The sequence below is a fragment of the Macaca thibetana genome, chromosome 7 (assembly GCF_024542745.1).
Source record: "Macaca thibetana thibetana isolate TM-01 chromosome 7, ASM2454274v1, whole genome shotgun sequence".
NCBI classification, from domain to species: domain Eukaryota; kingdom Metazoa; phylum Chordata; class Mammalia; order Primates; family Cercopithecidae; genus Macaca; species Macaca thibetana.
Genome location: NC_065584.1, coordinates 148803375 through 148823472, shown reverse-complemented (window position 1 = coordinate 148823472; position 20098 = coordinate 148803375). Strand labels below are relative to the sequence as shown.

General features: G+C 44.8%; 3 protein-coding genes across 6 annotated transcripts in view; 2 read left to right on the top strand and 1 right to left on the bottom strand.

Annotated features, from left to right (window-relative positions):
* Positions 1-20098, top strand: part of PPIB (peptidylprolyl isomerase B) — a 445571-nt gene that overhangs the window by 172657 nt on the left and 252816 nt on the right. The window lies entirely within an intron of this gene.
* TRIP4 (thyroid hormone receptor interactor 4) overlaps positions 1-20098 on the bottom strand; it is a 101598-nt gene that overhangs the window by 72608 nt on the left and 8892 nt on the right. The gene's annotated exons all lie outside the window — the stretch shown is intronic.
* Positions 4475-20098, top strand: part of PCLAF (PCNA clamp associated factor) — an 18540-nt gene continuing 2916 nt past the window's right edge. Inside the window, exons 1-3 of one of the 2 annotated variants that reach the window (XM_050796049.1) lie at positions 4479-4665; positions 4950-5030; positions 9328-9490. In XM_050796049.1, the coding sequence (XP_050652006.1) occupies positions 4620-4665; positions 4950-5030; positions 9328-9490 (290 nt within the window). In that variant the 5' untranslated portion in view covers positions 4479-4619. Of the gene's footprint in view, positions 4666-4949; positions 5031-9327; positions 9491-20098 lie in introns of both variants that reach the window. The other variant, XM_050796050.1, reaches the window with a different exon arrangement.

Here is a 20098-nt window from a genome sequence, read left to right as displayed (position 1 = left end):
GAGCTCAGGAGGCGAGGCTGCGGTAAACTGTGATCACACCACTGCACTCTAGCCTGCATGACAGAGTGAGACCTTGTCTCCAAAAAAGAAAAAAAAAAAGGCATTCTTTTCTCATAAGTCATATGTTTTAATGTAATTTACTATTGCATATTATAATGCAATTTACTATTACTATCGTTTGTTAAATTACATTTCTGCCTGAGCAATGCAAGCACACCCATTTAGCATGACTTAAAGATTTCTTTTCTTTTCTTCCTTTTTTTTTTTGAGACAGAGTCTTGCTCAGTCACCCAGGCTGGGGTACAATGGCATGATCTGGGATCACTGCGACCTCCACCTCCCAGGTTCAGGCAATTCTCCTGCCTCAGCCTCCCAAGTAGCTGGGATTGCAGGCACCTGCCATCATGCCTGGCTAATTTTTGTATTTTTGTACAGATGGGTTTTCACCATTTTGGCCAGGCTGGTCTTGAACTCCTCACCTCAGTTGATCCGCTTGCCATAGCCTCCAAAAGTGCTGGGATTATAGGCATGAGCCACCGCGCCGGCCAAGATTTTCTTTGGTATAAATGTAGGCATGCCAGTTGCAGTGGCTCACACCTGTAATCCCAGCACTTTGGGAGGCCAAGGTGGGCAGATCACCTGAGGTCAGGAGTTTGAAACCAACCTGGCCACCATGGTGAAACCCTGTCTCTACTAAAAATACAAAAATTAGCTGGATGTGGTGGCACATACCTATAATCCCAGCTACGTGGGCAGCTGAGGCATGAGAATTGCTTGAACCGGGAGACAGAGGTTGCAGTGAGCTGAGATCGTGCCACCGCATTCCAGCCTGGATGACAGAGTAAAATTTATTTATTCTGTCTCAAAATAAATAAATAAAATAAATAAATTTAGGCAGAAATTGTATTCATACATACTGTAACTTTTCTTAATGCCCTAGACCTTTGAAATTTTTAGGTTGACTCCACACCACTCTCTGTGTTTTATTTCCTTATAAAAATTGTGTTTAATTGCTTCTGCAAAGCACACATTTCAGTGAAGAACTTTTACTAGGCATCAGTACGTTTTTCTTTTTTCTCTAACATGCATTCTTCGTTATCATCATTGGTATTAAAAAGACAAACATGCAAACAAAAACAAACACACAACTATAGTAATATGTAGACTGCCCCTGGGTGGAAATGTATATTTGATACTCTTTCTGGCAACTTACTTGGCAAGTGGGCAAGGAGAAAAGACTATCAGATTCTTTCTGCAGGAATCTGGAATATGAGTTCAAATTAACTAATTCAGACCTATGTAGAAGCCACTTAAACTGAAAAGGAAATAATAGCATTTAAGAACCACTGTGCTGGCTGGGTGTGGTGGCTTATATCTGTAATCCCAGCACTTTGGGAGACCGAGGCAGGCGGATCACTTGAGGTCAGGAATTCAAGACCAGCCTGGCCAACATGGTGAAACCCTGTCTCTACTGAAAATGCAAAAATTAGCCGAGTGTGCTGGGACATGCCTGTAATCCCAGCTACGTGGGAGGCTGAGGCGGGAGAATTGCTTGAACCCAGGAGGCGGAGATTGCAGTGAGCCGAGAATGCGCCACTGCATTCCAACTTGGGCAAAGAAGCGAGACTCCATCTCAAAAAAACAAACAAACAACAACAACAACAACAAAAATCACTGTGCAATGAGATAGGGCATGAGGACAAAAAAACAAAGGAATGCCCTAGGTCTTGTGGATTTTTCCGGTTGATTTGGCTGTAACCTTAGACTCCAAGGTTAAGACAAAGCTACAGGTAATTGCCAATACATTTTCTATTATTGTGTTAATTTAACCTGTTGCCTAGATTCTTTAAATCTGTGTAATAGAATGCAGTTGTTGATTCTGTTAAAGTACTGAGTAGCCTAATTTTGTTTTAAATTCAAGCAATTCATTGGAGAGAATTAATGCTGTGATTACACTTCTAGGGTAGCCTTTCTTTTTTTTTTTTTTTGAGTCAGAGTCTCGCTGTGTCCCCCAGGCTGGAGTGCAGTAGCCGGATCTCAGCTAACTGCAAGCTCCGCCTCTCAGGTTTACCATTCTCCTGCCTCAGCCTCCCAAGTAGCTGGGACTACAGGCGCCCACCACCTCACCCGGCTAGTTTTTTGTATTTTTTAGTAAAGACAGGGTTTCACTGTGTTAGCCAGGATGGTCTCGATCTCCTGACCTCGTGATCCGCCCGTCTTGGCCTCCCAAAGTGCTGGGATTACAGGCTTGAGCCACCACGCCGGGCCTTAGGGTAGCCTTTCAAGTGGACATTTAACAGAATACATCCCAAGGCAAGTTCATCTGATCCTGTTTTTTGTTGTTGTTTTTAGAGACAGAGTCTGGCCCTGTCACCCAGGCTGGAGTGCAGTGGCGCCATCTTGGCTCACTGCAATCTGCGCCTCCCGGGTTCAAGAAATTCTCCTGCCTCAGCCTCCCGAGTAGCTGGGACTACAGGCGCACACCGCCACTCCCGGCTAATTTTTTTTTTTTTTTTTTTTTCTAGTAGAGATAGGGTTTCACCATGTTGCCCAGGCTGGTCTCGAACTCCTGAGCTCAGGCAATCTGCCCTCCTTGGCCTCCCAAAGTGCTAAGATTACAGGCGTGAGCCACCACGCCTGACCGATTCATATATATAGTATTTAGAAAGTGAAAATCACTCCCCAGGGGTGTTGTGAGTAATTAGAAGGTAAGCATAAAGATAGAAAAAAATTATGAGGCCGGGCGCGGTGGCTCAAGCCTGTAATCCCAGCACTTTGGGAGGCCGAGACGGGCGGATCACGAGGTCAGGAGATCGAGACCATCCTGGCTGACACGGTGAAACCCCGTCTCTACTAAAAAATACAAAAAACTAGCCGGGCGAGGTGGCGGGCACCTGTAGTCCCAGCTACTCAGGAGGCTGAGGCAGGAGAATGGCGTGAACCCGGGAGGCAGAGCTTGCAGTGAGCCGAGATCTGGCCACTGCACTCCAGCCTGGGCGGCAGAGCAAGACTCCGTCTCAAAAAAAAAAGAAAAAAATTATGACCGGCCGGGCGCGGTGGCTCAAGCCTGTAATCCCAGCACTTTGGGAGGCCGAGACGGGCGGATCACGAGGTCAGGAGATCGAGACCATCCTGGCTAACACGGTGAAAACCCGTCTCTACTAAAAAAATACAAAAAACTAGCCCGGTGAGGTGGCGGGCGCTTGTAGTCCCAGCTACTTGGGAGGCTGAGGCAGGAGAATGGCGTAAACCCGGGAGGCGGAGCTTGCAGTGAGCCGAGATCCCGCCACTGCACTCCAGCCGGGCTACAGAGCGAGACTCCGTCTCAAAAAAAAAAAAAAAAAGAAAAAAAAAAAAAAAAAAAAAAAGAAAAAAAATTATGACCACTTATCCTAGAGTTATGCTCACTGTGTGCCAGGGATGTGGTCTTACCACATTTGGCAGAGTTTTTCTTTTCTCTTCTCTTCCCTTTTCTCTTTTCTCTTCTCCTCCTCCTCCTCTCCTCCTCTCCTCCTCCCCTCCTCCCCTCCTCCCCTCCTCCCCTCTCCTCTCCTCTCCTCTTCTCTTTGAGACAGGATCTCACTCTGTCGCCCAGGCTGGAGTGTAGTGGTGCGATTATGACTCACTGCAATCTCTGCCTCCTAGGCACTAGCAATCTCCCATCTCCTGGACTCAAGCCATCCTCCCACCTCAGCCTCCCGAGTAGCTGGGATTACAGGAACATGCCACTGCACCCGGCTAATATTTGTATATTTTTTTGTAGAGACGGGTTTCACCATGTTGGCCAGGCTGGTCTCGAACTCCTGGGGTCAAGCGATCTGCCTGCCTTGGCCTCCCAAAGTGCTGGGATTACAGCCATGAGTACCCGCGCCCGGCAGATTTGGCAGATTATTTAGGAGCTCTGAGACCATTCAGTTCTCAGGAAGACGTTTTATTCGTTTCTTTTTGTGTGTGTATGTACATACAGTCCCCCTAGTTTTTGTTTAGTCTCACGTCATCCTAAAGACATTTTTAAAAACCCTTGTAAATAAGCTGCATTAGCTTCCTTTTCCCCATTCCATAGAATTGTTTTAGTACGGATGCTGTACAAAGAGTTCATGCCTGGGGTACTAAAGGAAAGTTCTCAAGTTCTTTTTATTTTGATTTGCATCAAGAAGTCCGCTTAATTTCAGGTTTCACATTCTGGAGTCAATCATTATGGACTTAAGGCTATAGTAACTTTTGAAGATAGTTTGTAATTCGCTGTCTTTGCTGGGTTTTCTTTTCTAAGCAGGCTCATTTCTCTAGTTCAGAAACTTAGCACCCACTTATCGGGTACCCCTGGAGTCCTGGTACCTCCCACCTGGGGCGCCTACGAATCCTAGGACTTTGCGTGTTGATGGACGGATCCGCGCTGCAAGAAGCCTCGCCGCTGTCACCATTGGGCATTGGCAATTGGTTCTGGGGGAACGGCGCGGAACCAATGGGAGCCGTGGCTCCGGAGAGTCCTTGGAGCGCGCGGGAAAGAGACCAATATAAACTGTGGCGGGAGATTAGTTTTCGGGTCCTTGTCCAGTGAAACACCGTCGGTCGGCTGGGAAGTCAGTTGGTTCTCTCATCTTCTCTCGTCTTGTTTGAACATGGTGCGGACTAAAGCAGACAGTGTTCCAGGCACTTACAGAAAAGGTGAGGCAATCGAGTGTGGTACTGGAGGGTGGGGGTCCTCCCGGCAGCCCGGCCGCGGGCGACAGACGCCAGAGGTTCCCCTGGGCCCTGTGCGCCAAACTCATCTAGCTAGCCAGGGAGCAGCCGGCCGGCCCCTTTACCTTGAAGATGAAGTCGCAGGGGCAGGGTAAGGTTATCCTGCTATTCTGGATCGCCAGGCTCTCCTCTCCAAGCCGCTGGGTCCAGGACTCGGTATCCAAACCCTCTTGCCCCTTCTGAATACCCTCTTTTGCCTCTCTTCACAGTGGTGGCTGCTCGAGCCCCTAGGAAGGTGCTTGGTTCTTCCACCTCTGCCACTAATTCGACACCAGTTTCATCGAGGAAAGGTAAGAAGAGCCCTCCTAAAATTAGGGGATCAGGCCTGGCACCTGCAAGCCCCTGACTTGCCATGAATTACTTTTTCTTGAGGTACTCACGCCCGAATTTCTTCCTCGCCCTGTGATATAATGAGAGAGGCTGGGCCTTTTGGCTGGCTAGGGTAGAGGTGAGGGGGGTCTCATGGAAGAGAATCTCGAGCCTTGGAGTTAAGGACCAGCACAACTTATCATCAAGCCTATTTTTCTTTTATTTTTTTAGACAGGATCTCACTTTGTCGCTCAGGTTGGAGTGCAGTGGTGCAATCACTACTCATTGCAGCCTCCACTTATGGGGCTTAAGCAATCCTCCCACCTCAGCCTCCCAAGTAGCTGGGACTACAGGTGCATGCCAACACGCCAGGCTTTTTTTTTTCTATTTTTTTGTAGAGACAGGGGTCTCACTATGTTGCCTAAGCTGGTCTCAAACTCCTGGGCTCAAACAATCCTCCTATTGGGATTACAGGTGTGAGCCACCATGGCCATCCTATCAATTTTTCTTTTTTGGTTTAGTATTTTTCTTTTTCTTTTTTATTTTTTTTGAGACAGTCTTGCACTGTTGCCCAGGCTTGAGTGTAATGGTGTGAACTTGGTTCACTGCAACCTCCGCCTCTCGGGTTCACACGCTTCTCCTGCCTCAGCCTCCCAAGTGTCTGGGATTACAGGTGCACACCACCACACCTGGCTAATTTTTTTGTAGTTTTAGTAGATATGGGGTTTCACTATGTTGGCCAGACTGATCTCAAACTCCTGACCTCATGATCTGCCTGCCTCAGCTTCCCAAAGTGCTGGGACCACAGACATAAGTCACCACTCCCGGCTATTATTTTTCTTAATATTGACAGAGGTTATTTAAATACTGTCAGAGGCTATTTAAAAGCCTCCTTATTAGATTAAGGGTTTGGACAATCATTGACAGTGCTGAGTGCTCATTGCAATGTCTACTAAACTTTAATAAAAATGTTTTTGTTTGCTTATTTTTCCTTTCTTCCTCTTTTTTTTTTTTTTTTTTTAAATGTAATGTCTGTGGGTTTTCTCCAACTTTGCAGCTCCTAATACTGTCTTTGGGAGAGTAGGAGTGAAACCCAGCAAGGGAAATAGTTTCACGCTGGTCCTTCTGTGCATGGAAGATGAGAAAATGCCCTGCCATCTGGTACCTCATTCCTTTCAGTAGGAAGTTTGGCAGACAGGGAGATTAACGCTACAAGATTTAGTTAAGAACGTAAAGGGGAACACTGTTTAGGACTTCATGGGTTTTTAAGTCAATTCAAATTTCTCCCTATTCGAAACATTTCATTAGAAAACATTTACTACTTTGATCTCTTCAGATAAAAGGAAATAAAAGTTGATGAATTGTTTGAGAGTAACTTATACCCTGTACCACTAGACTAAGTTTCTTTTTCTTTTTTCTTTTTTTTTTTTTTTTGAAACAGGGTCTCACTCCGTTGCCCAGGCTTGAGTGCAGTGGTGCAATCACACCATACTGCAGCTTTGACCCCAGGGCTCAAATGATCCTCCCACTTCAGGCTCCTCCCAAGTAGCTGGACTGCAGGCACATGCCACCACACGCCCGCCTAATTTTTGTGTTTTTTGTAGAGACGGGGTTTCATCATGTTGCCCAGGCTTGTCTCGAACTCCTGGGCTGAAGCAATCCTCCCGCCTCAGCCTACCAAAGTGCTGGGATCACAGGCATGAGCCACCATGCCTGGCCTGACAAAATTTCATTAGAGTCACATCCCATTGTCTGGTCCACTACTGAATCACCAGAGCCGACTGAATAGGCCCTTACTGAATATATGTTGAATAAATGCATCCTTTAAGGCATTAAAAAAATCTCTATTTTTAATCCCAATAATTGAATGTATGAAATGGGTAATATCCCTATTTTAAAGATAAGGAAATTTAATCTCGGTTTATATAACTTGATAAAGGTCACACAACTAAATCAGTGGAGTTGGGTTTGAATCTGTTGCTGCTGTACATTTTTTTTTGTTTTTGTTTTTTGAGACAGTCTCGCTCTGTCACCAAGGCTGGAGTGCAGTGGTGTGATCTCGGCTCATTGCAACCTCCGCCTCCCAGGTTCAAGCAATTCTTCTGCCTCAGCCTCCTGAGTAGCTGGAATTACAGGCATGCACCACCACACCCGGCTAATTTTTGTATCTTTAGTGGAGACAGGGTTTCACCTTGTTGACCAGGCTGCTCTCTAGTGCCTGACCTCATGATCCGACTGCCTCAGCCTCACAAAGTGCTGGGAGTACAGGCGTGAGCCACCGCGCCCAGCTGCTGCTGTATGTTTTCTAGTAGTAAAAGCATTCCTGTCAGGATCCTTTGGGAAAATTGTGAACCAAAAGATCACTGTCTTTTATATACCATTCCTTCTTTTGGAGGCCAAGGCAGGAGGGTTGCCTCAGCCAGGAGTTTCAGACCAACCTGGGCAACATGGCAAAATCCCATTGCTATTTTTATAAATGTAAATAAATAAATAAGTACAAACACTATAACTTCAGAGTCTATATGGAAGCAACTTTTGTAAGTGTTCTTTAACAACTAGAGTTGTTAAAGCAAATGTTTTAGCTTAAAGCAAAAGATTTGTAGTAACTGAATAATTTGTTCCTGGTCATTACTTTATAAAAAGGCAAAAATTTTCCCTTAATTTCTCCTTATATTACTGTTTAAAAATAACCAGGGCCGGGCGCGGTGGCTCAAGCCTGTAATCCCAGCACTCTGGGAGGCCGAGGCGGGCGGATCACGAGGTCAGGAGATCGAGACCATCCTGGCTAACACGGTGAAACCCCGTCTCTACTAAAAAAAATACAAAAAACTAGCCGGGCGAGGTGGCGGGCGCCTGTAGTCCCAGCTATTCGGGAGGCTGAGGCAGGAGAATGGCGTAAACCCGGGAGGCGGAGCTTGCAGTGAGCTGAGATCCGGCCACTGCACTCCAGCCCGGGCGACAGAGCGAGACTCCGTCTCAAAAAAAAAAAAAAAAATAAATAACCAGGAATTGGCTGGGCGGGGTGGCTCATGCTTGTAATCCCAGCACTTTGGGAGGCCAAGGTGGGTGGATCACGAGGTCAGGAGATCAAGACCATCCTGGCTAGAACGGTGAAACCCCGTCTCTACTAAAAATAAAAAAATTAGCCAGGCATAGTGGCATGCGCCTGTAGTCCCAACTGCTAGGAAGGCTGAGGCAGGAGAATGTCGTGAAGCCGGGAGGCGGAGCTTGCAGTGAGCTGAGATCATGCCACTGCACTCCAGCCTGGGCAACAGAGCGAGACTCCATCTCCCAAAAAAAAAAAAAATTAGCTGGGCGTGGTGGCGGGTGCCTGTAATCCCAGCTACTCGGGACACTGAGGCAGGAGAATCGCTTGAACTCGGGACGTAGAGGCTACAGTAAGCTGAGATTGTGCCACTGCACTCCAGCCTAGGCAACAGAGCTAGACTCCATAATAAAAAAAAAAAAAAAAAAAAAAAAGAAAAAAAGAAAACCACCAGGAATTGGATTTCTCTTATGAATTGAAAAGGAGCCAGGTGCTTTGAAAAATGGAATCTACTTTTGTGGAGACTTTCACAATGCCTCTTATACGTGCTTTAACTAAATGACCTTAGAAAGTAAAATGTTAGCACTTTATACTACATGGTCCTATCTTAGGAAAAAGTGTGTCAAACTTCAGTATGTCAGTACATTTAAGAATATATATATATATATATTTTGAGATAGAGTCTCGCTCTGTTGCCAGACTGGGGTGTGCAGTGGTGTGGTCTTGGCTCACTGTAATCTCCGACTCCCTGGTTCAAGTGACTCTCCTGCCTCAGCCTTCCGAGTAGCTGGGAATACAGGCACGTGCCACCACACCCAGCTAATTTTTGTATTTTTAGTAGAGATGGGGTTTCACCATGTTGACCAGGTTGGTCTCGAACTCCTGACTTTGTGATCCACCCTCCTCAGCCTCCCAAAGTGCTGGGATTACAGGCATGAGCCCCTGAGCCTGGCAAGAGTATTTGAATAGCTCTGCTTGTGGACAAAATATAAAAATATTTTTCAGTTGTAAAAATTCTGTTACTACTGTTTTTGCTAAGATAACCATCACAGAGTTTATTGGTTGAATACAGCTTTATTGTGTCACATTTTCTAATTCTTTCAGTTGTATATCTTAAATAAAGATTATTTGATACCTTTGAGAATTTGATCTTAAAGAAGGAATTAAGTTGTTTAAGGAATGGCGATTGTATTCTTAGCACTTATCTAGTTCCATCTGTTTATATTTTACAGCTGAAAATAAATATGCAGGAGGGAATCCCGTTTGCGTGCGCCCAACTCCCAAGTGGCAAAAAGGAATTGGAGAATTCTTTAGGTTGTCCTCTAAAGATTCTGAAAAAGAGAATCAGATTCCTGAAGAGGCAGGAAGCAGTGGCTTAGGAAAAGCAAAGAGAAAGTAAGTTATTATATTCTGGAATATAAAGAAAATATTTATCTCACGCCTGTAATCCCAGCATTTTGGGAGGCCGAGGCGGAAGGATCACTTGAGGCCAGGAGTTTGAGACCAGCCTGGCCAACATGGGGAAACCCTGTCTCTACTAAAAGTACAAAATTAGCTGGGTGTGATAGTGCACACCTCTGGTCCCAGCTACTCAGGAGGCTGAAACAAAAGAATTGCTTGGTGCAGCAAACCACCATGCACACATAAACCTATGTAACAAAACTGCATGTTCTGCACATGTATCTCATTTTCGCGCCACTGCACTCCAGCCTGGGGTACAGAGTGAGACTCGGTCTCAAAAAAATAAAAATAAAAATAAATAAATAAATAAAATATTTATCTTCTTGAAAGTAAAGGACATACAGGATATTGAGTCAATTTTCTCTTCAAGCTGATAAGAAAATGCAAAAAAAGTTCTTTAAAACTTCTACTAATTTCTTATTATAACTCACTCCCAAATTTCTTTTTTTTTTTTCTGAGACTGTCTTGCTCTGTTGCCCAGGCTGGAGGGCAGTGGTGCTATCTCAGCTCACTGCAACCTCCGTCTCCCGGGTTCAAGCAATTTTCCTGCCTCAGCCTCCCAAGTAGCTGGGATTACAGGCATGTGCCACCATGCCCAGCTAATTTTCATATTTTTAGTAGAGACGGGGTTTCACCTTGTTGGCCAGGCTGGTCTTGAACTCTTGACTTCGTGATCTACCCACCTTAGCCTCCCAAATTACGGGATTACAGGCGTGAACCACTGCACCCAGCCACCAAATTTCAAACATTAGTAAAAAGTATTCTTTTTACTCTTCCCAATCTCTCAAAGAGGATCATTTCCAATTTACATAAGTGCTATGTCATTAACTATGAACTTAGTGTATTGAGTCTTTAAGTTTTACTGTCTTTTTCCTTTAGGCTTTTCTTACAAGGCAATTTCCATGTTGGCTTATCTAGCTTGAATTCCATTAATCCTGCCCTTTAAAAAACTACCAGTTCAACTTCCACAAGAAATATATAACCAGGCTGGGTGCGGTGGCTCATGCCTGTAATCCTAGCACTTTGGGAGGCTACAGTGGGCAGATTGCTTGAGCTCAGGAGTTCCAGACCAGCCTGGGCAACATGGTGAGACCCCTTCTCTACCAAGAGGGTGGTGGCACCGCCTATAATCCCAGCCACTCGGGAGGCTGAGGTGGGAGAATCGCTTGACCCTGGGAGATGAAGTTTGCGGTGAACCGAGCTCCCACCACCGTACTCCAGCATGGGTGACAAAGTGACACCCTGTGTCAAAAATAAAAATAGAAATAGGCCGGGCGCGGTGGCTCACCCCTGTAATCCTAGCACTTTGAGAGTCCGAGGCGGGCAGATCACGAGATCAGGAGGTCAAGACCATCTTGCAACATGGTGAAACCCCGTCTCTACTAAAAATACAAAAAATTAGCCGGCGTGCTTGTAATCTCAGCTACTCAGGAGGCTGAGGCAGGAGAATTGCTTGAACCTGAGAGGTGTTGGTTGCAGCGAGCTGAGATTGCGCCACTGTACTCCAGCCTAGGGTACAGAGTGAGACTCCATCTCAAAAAAATATCAAGTAAAATAAAAATAAAAAATATCACCAATATGGAAAAGTTGGAAAATATAGAAATCCCCATCACCTGGAACCAACCAAGACTAATAACATGGTGTATTGTCTTTACAACTTCTCTGTAAGTACATAAGAATAGTGAAAAACAAAAAGTAGGGATAAAACTATACACACCAAACTTGGTGTGCAACCTTTAAAAAAAAGTTTCCAAGTTTCATTCATCCATTATATTTCATGAATATCTCATTCCTTTCTTTCTTTCTTTCTTCCTTTTTTTTTTTTTTCCTGATATGAGGGTCTCACTCTGTCACCCAGGAGATAATGCAGTGGCCCAATCTTCGCTCACTTCAACCTCCACCTCCTGGGTTCGATTGATTCTCCCACCTCAGCCTTCCAAGTAGCTGGAATTACAGGCATGTGCCATGGAGTTCAGCTAATTTTTTGTATTTTTGGTAGAGATGAGGTTTCACCAGATTGCCTAGGCTGGTCTTGAACTCCTGAGCTCAGGTAATCTGCTTGCCTTGGCCTCCCACTGTGCTGGGATTACAGGCATAAACTGCCACACCTGGCCAGTGTACAAACTTTTTTTATTTTTTATTTTTTTTGAGACGGAGTTTCGCTCTGTTGCCCAGGCTGGAGTGCAGTGTGCAATCTCGGCTCACTGCAACCTCTGCTTCCCAGGTTCACGCCAGTCTCCTCCCTCAGCCTCCTGAGTAGCTGGGACTACAGATGCCCACCACCACACACAGCTAATTTTGTTGTATTTTTAGTAGAGACGGGGTTTCACTGTGTCAGCCAGGATTGTCTCAATCTCCTGACCTCATGATCTGCCCGCCTCAGCCTCCCAAAGTGCTGGGATTACAGGCATGAGCCACCATGCCCAGCCACAGACTTTTTAAGAAGCTAATTAAACCATACCTTTTACATTTTTAATGACAGGAAAATGCTCCGATAATTGTTAACCCAAAATTCTGGATACAAAAGTACAATCTTTACTGTGTAAATACATGTATATGTACTATATGAAAATATACCACATATCAATAATGCTTATCTCTGGGTAAAAACCTCTTCTCATACTGTATGCTAACAACCTTTAACAACAAATATGCATCACTTTTAAGAATCAAGAAAAATTTCTGAAGGTCATATGAGACAGAAAAGAAATACAAGGGAAAAATCATGCTACTTGGGAAAAAAAGATTCGAAGACTGCCTTTTTATAGATTTGTAATTAATAAGGTCCAGACTTTCTTTTTTTTGTTTTGTTTTTTGAGATGGAGTCTCGCTCTGTCACCCAGGCTGGAGTGCAGTGGCACGATCTCGACTCACTGCAAGCTCCACCTCCCAGGTTCATGCCATTCTCCTGCCTCAGCCTCCTGAGTAGCTGGGACTACAGGCACCCGCCACCACGCCTGGCTAGTTTTTTGTATTTTCAGTAGAGATGGGATTTTACTGTGTTAGCCAGGATGGTCTCGATCTCCTGACCTTGTAATCCGCCCACCTTGGCCTCCCAAAGTGCTGGGATTACAGGCGTGAGCCACCGCGCCCGGCCAGGTCCAGGCTTTCTAAACAACTTAAATGTTTTGTTTCAAAACGAAGTATTTGCCTGGATGTAGGAGGAAAGAGAGTGATGTCACTGCCATTATGATGCCCCTTGAATATAAAACCCTACTTGCTATCTCCCCTGCACCAGCCAGGAGCTACCCATCCTCCAGCACACTGAGCAGCAAGCTGGACACATGGCACACTGATCCAAATGGGTAAGGGGATGGTGGCCATGCTTAGTCTGGGTCTACTGCTTCTGGCGCTGCTCCTACCCGTTCTGGTTTCTTCATTTGTTCCTTTAACCAGCACGCCGGAAGCTACTGCAGCCGAGACCACAAAGCCCTCCAACAGCGCCCTACAGCCTACAGCCAGTCTCCTTGTGGTCTTGCTTGCCCTTCTACATCTCTACCATTAAGAGACAGGTCAAGAAACAGCTACAGTTCTCCAACTCATACTCTAAAACCGAATCCAAATGGTGCCTAGAAGTTCAGTGTGGCAAGGAAAAAAACCAGGTCTTCATCAAATCTACTAATTTCACTCCTTATTTTATTAACAGAGAAATGCTTGAGAGTCTCAAACTGGACTGGTTTAAAGAGCATCTGAAGGATTGGACTAGATGATAAATGCCAATATTAAATCTGTTGGAGTTTCATGTATAAGACAGAGGAGAAAGACAACGTCAAAAAATTAGTTAAAGAGATTATTAAGCGTGGCTTAAGAAATATGGACACTTAAAACTCTATCTTGAAAAAAAACCTCTTTTTTGATAATAATAATTTCACTTTCATCTAGAGAAAAAGGATGAACTATGGAATGGAGATTCAGTTTTCATTTAGTTTGTTAAATCTGCAAGGCTGTAAAATGATTAGGTAATATAAAAAGCTTCCATGATTCTATTTATTATATATGTACATTGGAAGAAACTACCAGATGTTACTATAAATATTCTCTGTATTGTTTCAGCCATCCTAATTTAATGCTGATATGCTCTAGATTTACATTGCTAAGTTTTCACTCCTCTTGGGCACTTAACTCTGTTTCTTTTTTTTTTTTTTTTTTTTTTTTTTTTTGAGACGGAGTCTCGCTCTGTAGCCCAGGCTGGAGTGCAGTGGCCGGATCTCAGCTCACTGCAAGCTCCGCCTCCCGGGTTCAGGCCATTCTCCGGCCTCAGCCTCCCGAGTAGCTGGGACTACAGGCGCTGCCACCTCGCCCGGCTATTTTTTGTATTTCTTAGTAGAGACAGGGTTTCACCGTGTTAGCCAGGATGGTCTCGATCTCCTGACCTCGTGATCCGCCCATCTCGGCCTCCCAAAGTGCTGGGATTACAGGCTTGAGCCACCGCGCCCGGCCTAACTCTGTTTCTTTTGTTTGTTTGTTTTGAGATGGAGTCTCACTCTGTCGCCCAGGCTGGAGTACAGTGGTGCCATCTTGGCTCACTGCAACCTCTGCCTCCTGGGTTCAAGCGTTTTTCGTGCCTTTCTTGAGTAACTGGGATTACAGGTGCACGCCACCACACCCAGCTAATTTTTGTATTTTTAGTGGAGACGGGATTTCACCATGTTGGCCAGGATGGTCTCGATCTCCTGACCTCATGATCCGCCCACCTTGGCCTCCCAAAGTGCTGGGATTACAGGCGTGAGCCACCGCTCCCGGCCAAGGGCACTTAACTCTTTAGTCTAGGGCTTTGGATTTGCCATTGCATTTGACTTTCTATGTGGTAATTGAAATGTGCCAGAGCAATGATAGACTGGAATCTACTCCAAATCCAAGCCTGACTAATTCTTGCATATACACTTAAAAGTGAAATAGTAGGCATTTCCTATCACCCATTCCAATTCAACAAGAATGCCAGATTTTTTAGTTACCATACTTAACTGGATTCCAAAAATTAGAAGTACATTGACTTCAACTAATTTTAAAATAGTGCCTTTTTTATCTTTGTGTATGTCAAATAATTTTCACAACTTAACTGATTTTTTTTTGGTGTAGGAGGTGGGTTAAAATTTGATCTCTTTTGAAGGCATATTTGATTAATCTTGAAATTAAGAGGTGACTTTGTACATGTTGAATAATTTTTACAACTTAAAAATTGATCATTTTTTGTGCAGAAGGTGGGTTAAAAAAGTTGATCCGGCCAGGCGCGGTGGCTCACGCCTGTAATCCCAGCACTTTGGGAGGCTGAGGCGGGCAGATCACGAGGTCAGGAGATAGAGACCATCCTGGCGAACACGGTGAAACCCCATCTCTACTAAAAATACAAAAAAAATTAGCCAGGCGTGGTGGCAGGTGCCTATAGTCCCAGCTACTCGGGAGGCTGAGGCAGGAGAATGGCGTGAACCCAGGAGGTGGAGCTTGTAGTGAGCCGAGATCGCGCCACTGCACTCCAGCCTGGGCGACAGAGCGAGACTCCGTCTCAAAAAAACCAAAAACAACAAAAAAAACCATGTTGATCTGGGCCAGGCACAGTGGCTAATGCCTGTAATCCCAGCACTTTGGGAGGCCAAGGTGGGTGGATCACTTGAGACCAGGAATTCAAGACCATCCTGGCGAACATGGTGAAACTCGGTCTCTACTACAAATACAAAAATTAGCTGGATGTGGTGGCACACACCTGTAATCCCAGCTACTCAGGAGGCTGAGGCACAAGAATCACATGAACCCTGGAGGTGGAGTGAGCCAAGATTGCACCACTGCACTCCAGCCTGGATGACACAGCGAGACTCTGTCTAAAAAAAAAATTGATCTGTTTTGAAGGCATATTTGATTAATCTTTTTTTTTTTTTTTTTTTTTTTTTTTTTTTGAGACAGAGTCTCGCTCTGCCGCCCAGGCTGGAGTGCAGTGGCCTGATCTTGGCTCACTGCAAGCTCCGCCTCCCGGGTTCACGCCATTCTCCTGCCTCAGCCTCCCGAGTAGCTGGGACTACAGGCGCCCGCCACCTCGCCCGGCTAGTTTTTTTGTATTTTTTAGTAGAGACGGGGTTTCACTGTGTCAGCCAGGATGGTCTCGATTTCCTGACCTCGTGATCCGCCCGTCTCGGCCTCCCAAAGTGCTGGGATTACAGGCTTGAGCCACCGCGCCCGGCCTGATTAATCTTTAAATTAAGTTGTGGGCTGGGCACAGTGGCTCACGCCTGTAATCCCAGTACTTTGGGAGGCCGAGGCGGGCGGATAACCTGAGGTCAGGAGTTTGAGACCAACCTGGCCAACATGGTGAAAACCCATTTCTACTAAAAATACAAATATTAACTGGGCATGGTGGTGAGTGCCTATAATCCCAGTTACTCAGGTGGCTGAAGCAGGAGAATCACTTGAACTCAGGAGGCAGAGGTTGCAGTAAGCCAAGATCGTGCTACTACACTCCAGCCTAGCCTGGGCAACAGAGACTTCATCTCAAAAAAAAAAAAAAGACTGAGCACGGTGGCTCACACCTGTAATTCCAGCACTTTGGAAGGCCGAGGCAGGCGGATCATGAAGTCAGGAGATCAAGACCATCCTGGCTAACACAGTGAAACCCCATCTCTACTAAAAATACAAAAATTAGTCGGGCATGGTGGCGGGTACCTGTAGTCCCACCTAGTCGGGAGGCTGAGCCAGGAGAATGGCGTGAACCCAGGAGGGGGAGCTTGCAATGAGCCCAGATCATGCCACTGCACTCTAGCCTGGGTGACAGAGTGAGACTCCGTCTCAAAAAAAAAAAAAAAAAAAAAACATGAAATAAGCAAAATAACAAATCTGGTTCTGTATTTGCAAAGTGAAGACCAGAAATTTGTCTGCATTAAATTCACAATGCTTTTGTGCTTTCTGCAAATAGTTTAAAAAAAAAAATTAGTCTGATTAGCTACATTGGGGACACTTTCTATAATAGTCAATATTTTTAGATAGAGCCTGGGCCTAAGCATAAGTGGACTTGATTCCTGTAAGTAAAACTTTTACAACTGTCTTGATGTATAGAAGCCTTTTTAGGAATAGACACTCCATTCTGGGCGCGGTGGCTCATGCCTGTAATCCCAACATTTTGAGAGTCCAAGGCAGGTGCATCACCTGAGGTCAGGAGTTTGAGACCAGCCTGGCCAACGTGATGAAACCCCGTCTCTACTTAAAATACAAAAATTAGCTGGGCTTGGTGGCAGGTGCCCATAATCCTGGCTACTTCGGAGGCTGAGGCAGGAGAATCGCTTGAACTCGGGAGATGGAGGTTGCAGTGAGCCGAGATCATGCCATTGCACTCCAGCCTGGGCAACAGAGCGAGAATCTGTCTCAAGAAAAAAAAAAGAAATCCATACTCCATGAGGCCAGGCATGCCTAGCACTTTGGGAGGCTGAAGGGGGAGGATTGCTTGAGCCCAGCAGTTCGAGACCAGCTTGGGCAACATAATGAGACCATGTCTCTACAGGAAAAAAAAAATTAGCTGGGTATGGTGGTGCACACATGTAGTCCTGACTACTCTGGAGGCTAAGGTGGGAGGAGTGCTTGAGCCCAGGCATTCAAGGCTGCAGTGAGTTGTGATTGTGCCACTGAACTCCAGCCTGGGTGACAGAACCAGACTGTGTTTCTATCAAAAAAAAAAAAAAAAAAAAAAAAAAAGGACACTCCATGAAATCTTTGGTTCACATGGTCACACACTGATGCTTACTTCTTCCTGTATCCCATATGGCCATAGTAGCTTTAATAAGTCTTAAGGCAATGTTTGCCATCTTTAGAAACCTACAAGGGAACAAACAGATCCAACAGATCTTGACCTATGGTATGTGTGACTGAACAGTCCCTTTTACTTCTTATTTGTACGTTCTATATCTGTTACATCTGTTTTGGATTGTACATTGTGTTTGGAATGGATTTGCCTTGAACACAAACTAGATAAAAATAGATGGCTGAACGAGTAACTAAAACAAAGTATTTGACATATGAAAGCATATAAAATATTAAGAATTATTCATTACAAAAGTTAGCTGAGTATGGTGGCACGTGCCTCTGATCTTAGCTACTGGGGAGGCTGAGATAGGAGAATCACTTGAACCTGGGAGGCAGAGGTTGCAGTGAGCCATCACTGCACTCCAGCCTGGGCAACAAAGCGAGACCCCATCTCAAAAAAAAGAAATTATTCATTGCTGTTCATAAGCTCATTTGGTAAATGGTAATTGAGTGCCTATGATCCATGTTGTGAGTTATTTACAGTAACTAAATCTTAGGCTTTGTTGTTATATCACTATCATGATTTCTGGTTTCCATAAAAATCAACAACCAAAAGGATACCTTTTTTTTTTTTTTTTTTTAGAGACAGGATTTTGCTGTTACCCAGCCTGGAGTGCAGTGGTGGGATCATAGCTCGCTGCAGCCTTGACTTCTTGTACTCAAGCAATCTTCCCACTTCAGCCTCCTGAGCAGCTGGGACTATAGATGCATGCCATTGCTCCTGGCTAATTTTAAATTTTTAGTGGAGACCACGCCTTGCTATGTTGCCTACACTGGACTTGAACTCCTGGGCTCAAGCAATCCTACCACATCAGCCTCCCAAAGTGTTGGGATTACACTGAGCCATGATGCCTGGCCCCAAAGGGATACATTTTGGATAAAGCTTTTTAATAAGCTTGCTTTCCTGATCCTATAAATTTCTTCTAGTTCTCTCTCAATGTCTGGTACCATTCTTCCTCGTTCTTTTTTCCAATAGGAACAAGCTAATAGTCAAGACTAGCTTTAGAATATATTTCAGACTTCTTGAATTACTTGTGACTTACATTAAGTAAATAAAATATTTAGCAACATAGCCAAATGTGACTATAACACTGGTCATCACAGGAATAAAACCTATATTGTAGCCTTTCCACCCTATGAAAAGAGATTACACATATATTCTCATAAAGCACTTTAATCCATGGTATTATAAAATCTGTGACATAAGCCTAGGTAATAGAGGTTTATATTATTTCTTTAGGTCCTGTTCTTAGATTTGCCATTGTTTAGGAGCATTGTAATTACCCCTTTATTGAAATAATAAATGAGTTTATTAGAAAGGATTTATGGGCGGGGCGCGGTGGCTCAAGCCTGTAATCCCAGCACTTTGGGAGGCCGAGACGGGTGGATCACGAGGTCAGGAGATCGAGACCATCCTGGCTAACACGGTGAAACCCCGTCTCTACTAAAAAATACAAAAAACTAGCTGGGCGCGGTGGCGAGCGCCTGTAGTCCCAGCTACTTGGGAGGCTGAGGCAGGAGAATGGCGTGAACCCGGGAGGCGGAGCTTGCAGTGAGCTGAGAGATCCGGCCACTGCACTCCAGCCCTGGCGACAGAGCAAGACTCCGTCTCAAAAAAAAAAAAAAAAAAAAAAAAAAAAAAAAGAAAGGATTTATGATATAAACTCTCTATGGAATATGGTTATTCCCATGGCCTTATTTTTTCCCCAAAGGCAGGGTAAACTCCCAGTAGTTGTGTGGGGTAAGAGTCAGAATCAAGAAAGACTATCTACTTAAACCTTTAACAGAGTTACGATGCTTAAAGTAAATCAGGCCCTTGCACAAAGGAAGTCTGGGTTATGATAATGTTCATTTGTTAATTTGATTTAATTTCCAGGAAAATACAATGAAGATATCTTTGTTATCTAACAACGAGTTAATGATAATCTTTTTTTGTTTTTGTTTTTGTTTTGAGACGAAGTTTTTGCTCTTGTTGCCCAGGCTGGAGTCTGCCTCCTGGGTTCAAGTGATTCTCCTGCCTCAGCCTCCTGAGTAGCTGGAATTACAGGCATGTGCCACCATGCCCAGCTAATTTTTTTGTATTTTTAGTAGAGACGGGGTTTCATTATGTTGGCCAGGCTGGTCTCGGACTCCTGACCTCAGGTGATCCACCTGCCTTGCTTGGCCTTCCAAAGTGCTAGGATTACAGGCATGAGCCACCGCCCCCAGCCATTAACGATAACTTTTTTTTTTTTTTTTTTTTTTTTGAGATGGAATCCTGCTCTGTCACCCAGGCTGGAGTGCAGTGGTGAGATCTGGGCTCTCTGCAAGCTCCACCTCTCGGGTTCACACCATTCTGCCTCAGCTTCCCTAGTAGCTGGGACTACAGGCACCCACCACCACGCCCGGCTAATTTTTTTGTATTTTTTTTTTTAGTAGAGATAGGGGTTCACCGAGTTAGCCAGGATGGTCTTGATCGCCTGACCTTGTGATCTGCCCGCGTCGGCCTCCCAAAGTGCTGGGATTACAGGTGTGAGCCACTGTGCCTGGCTAATGATAATCTTATAACAAATCTGAGTGCCTTCATTTTTACTTCCTTCTTTCACTACCTAGTTCTATGACTATCAAGGATTGCTGGATCTGATTTGAAAACCAATAATTTTAGAGCAGATCTCACAAATCTTTGTCAACTCTAATAAACCAAAAAAAAAGTAGTTTTTGATTAAGTTTTGAATGGACTTTTCCTCCATAAAAAGTGTAATGAGGCTGGGCATGGTGGCT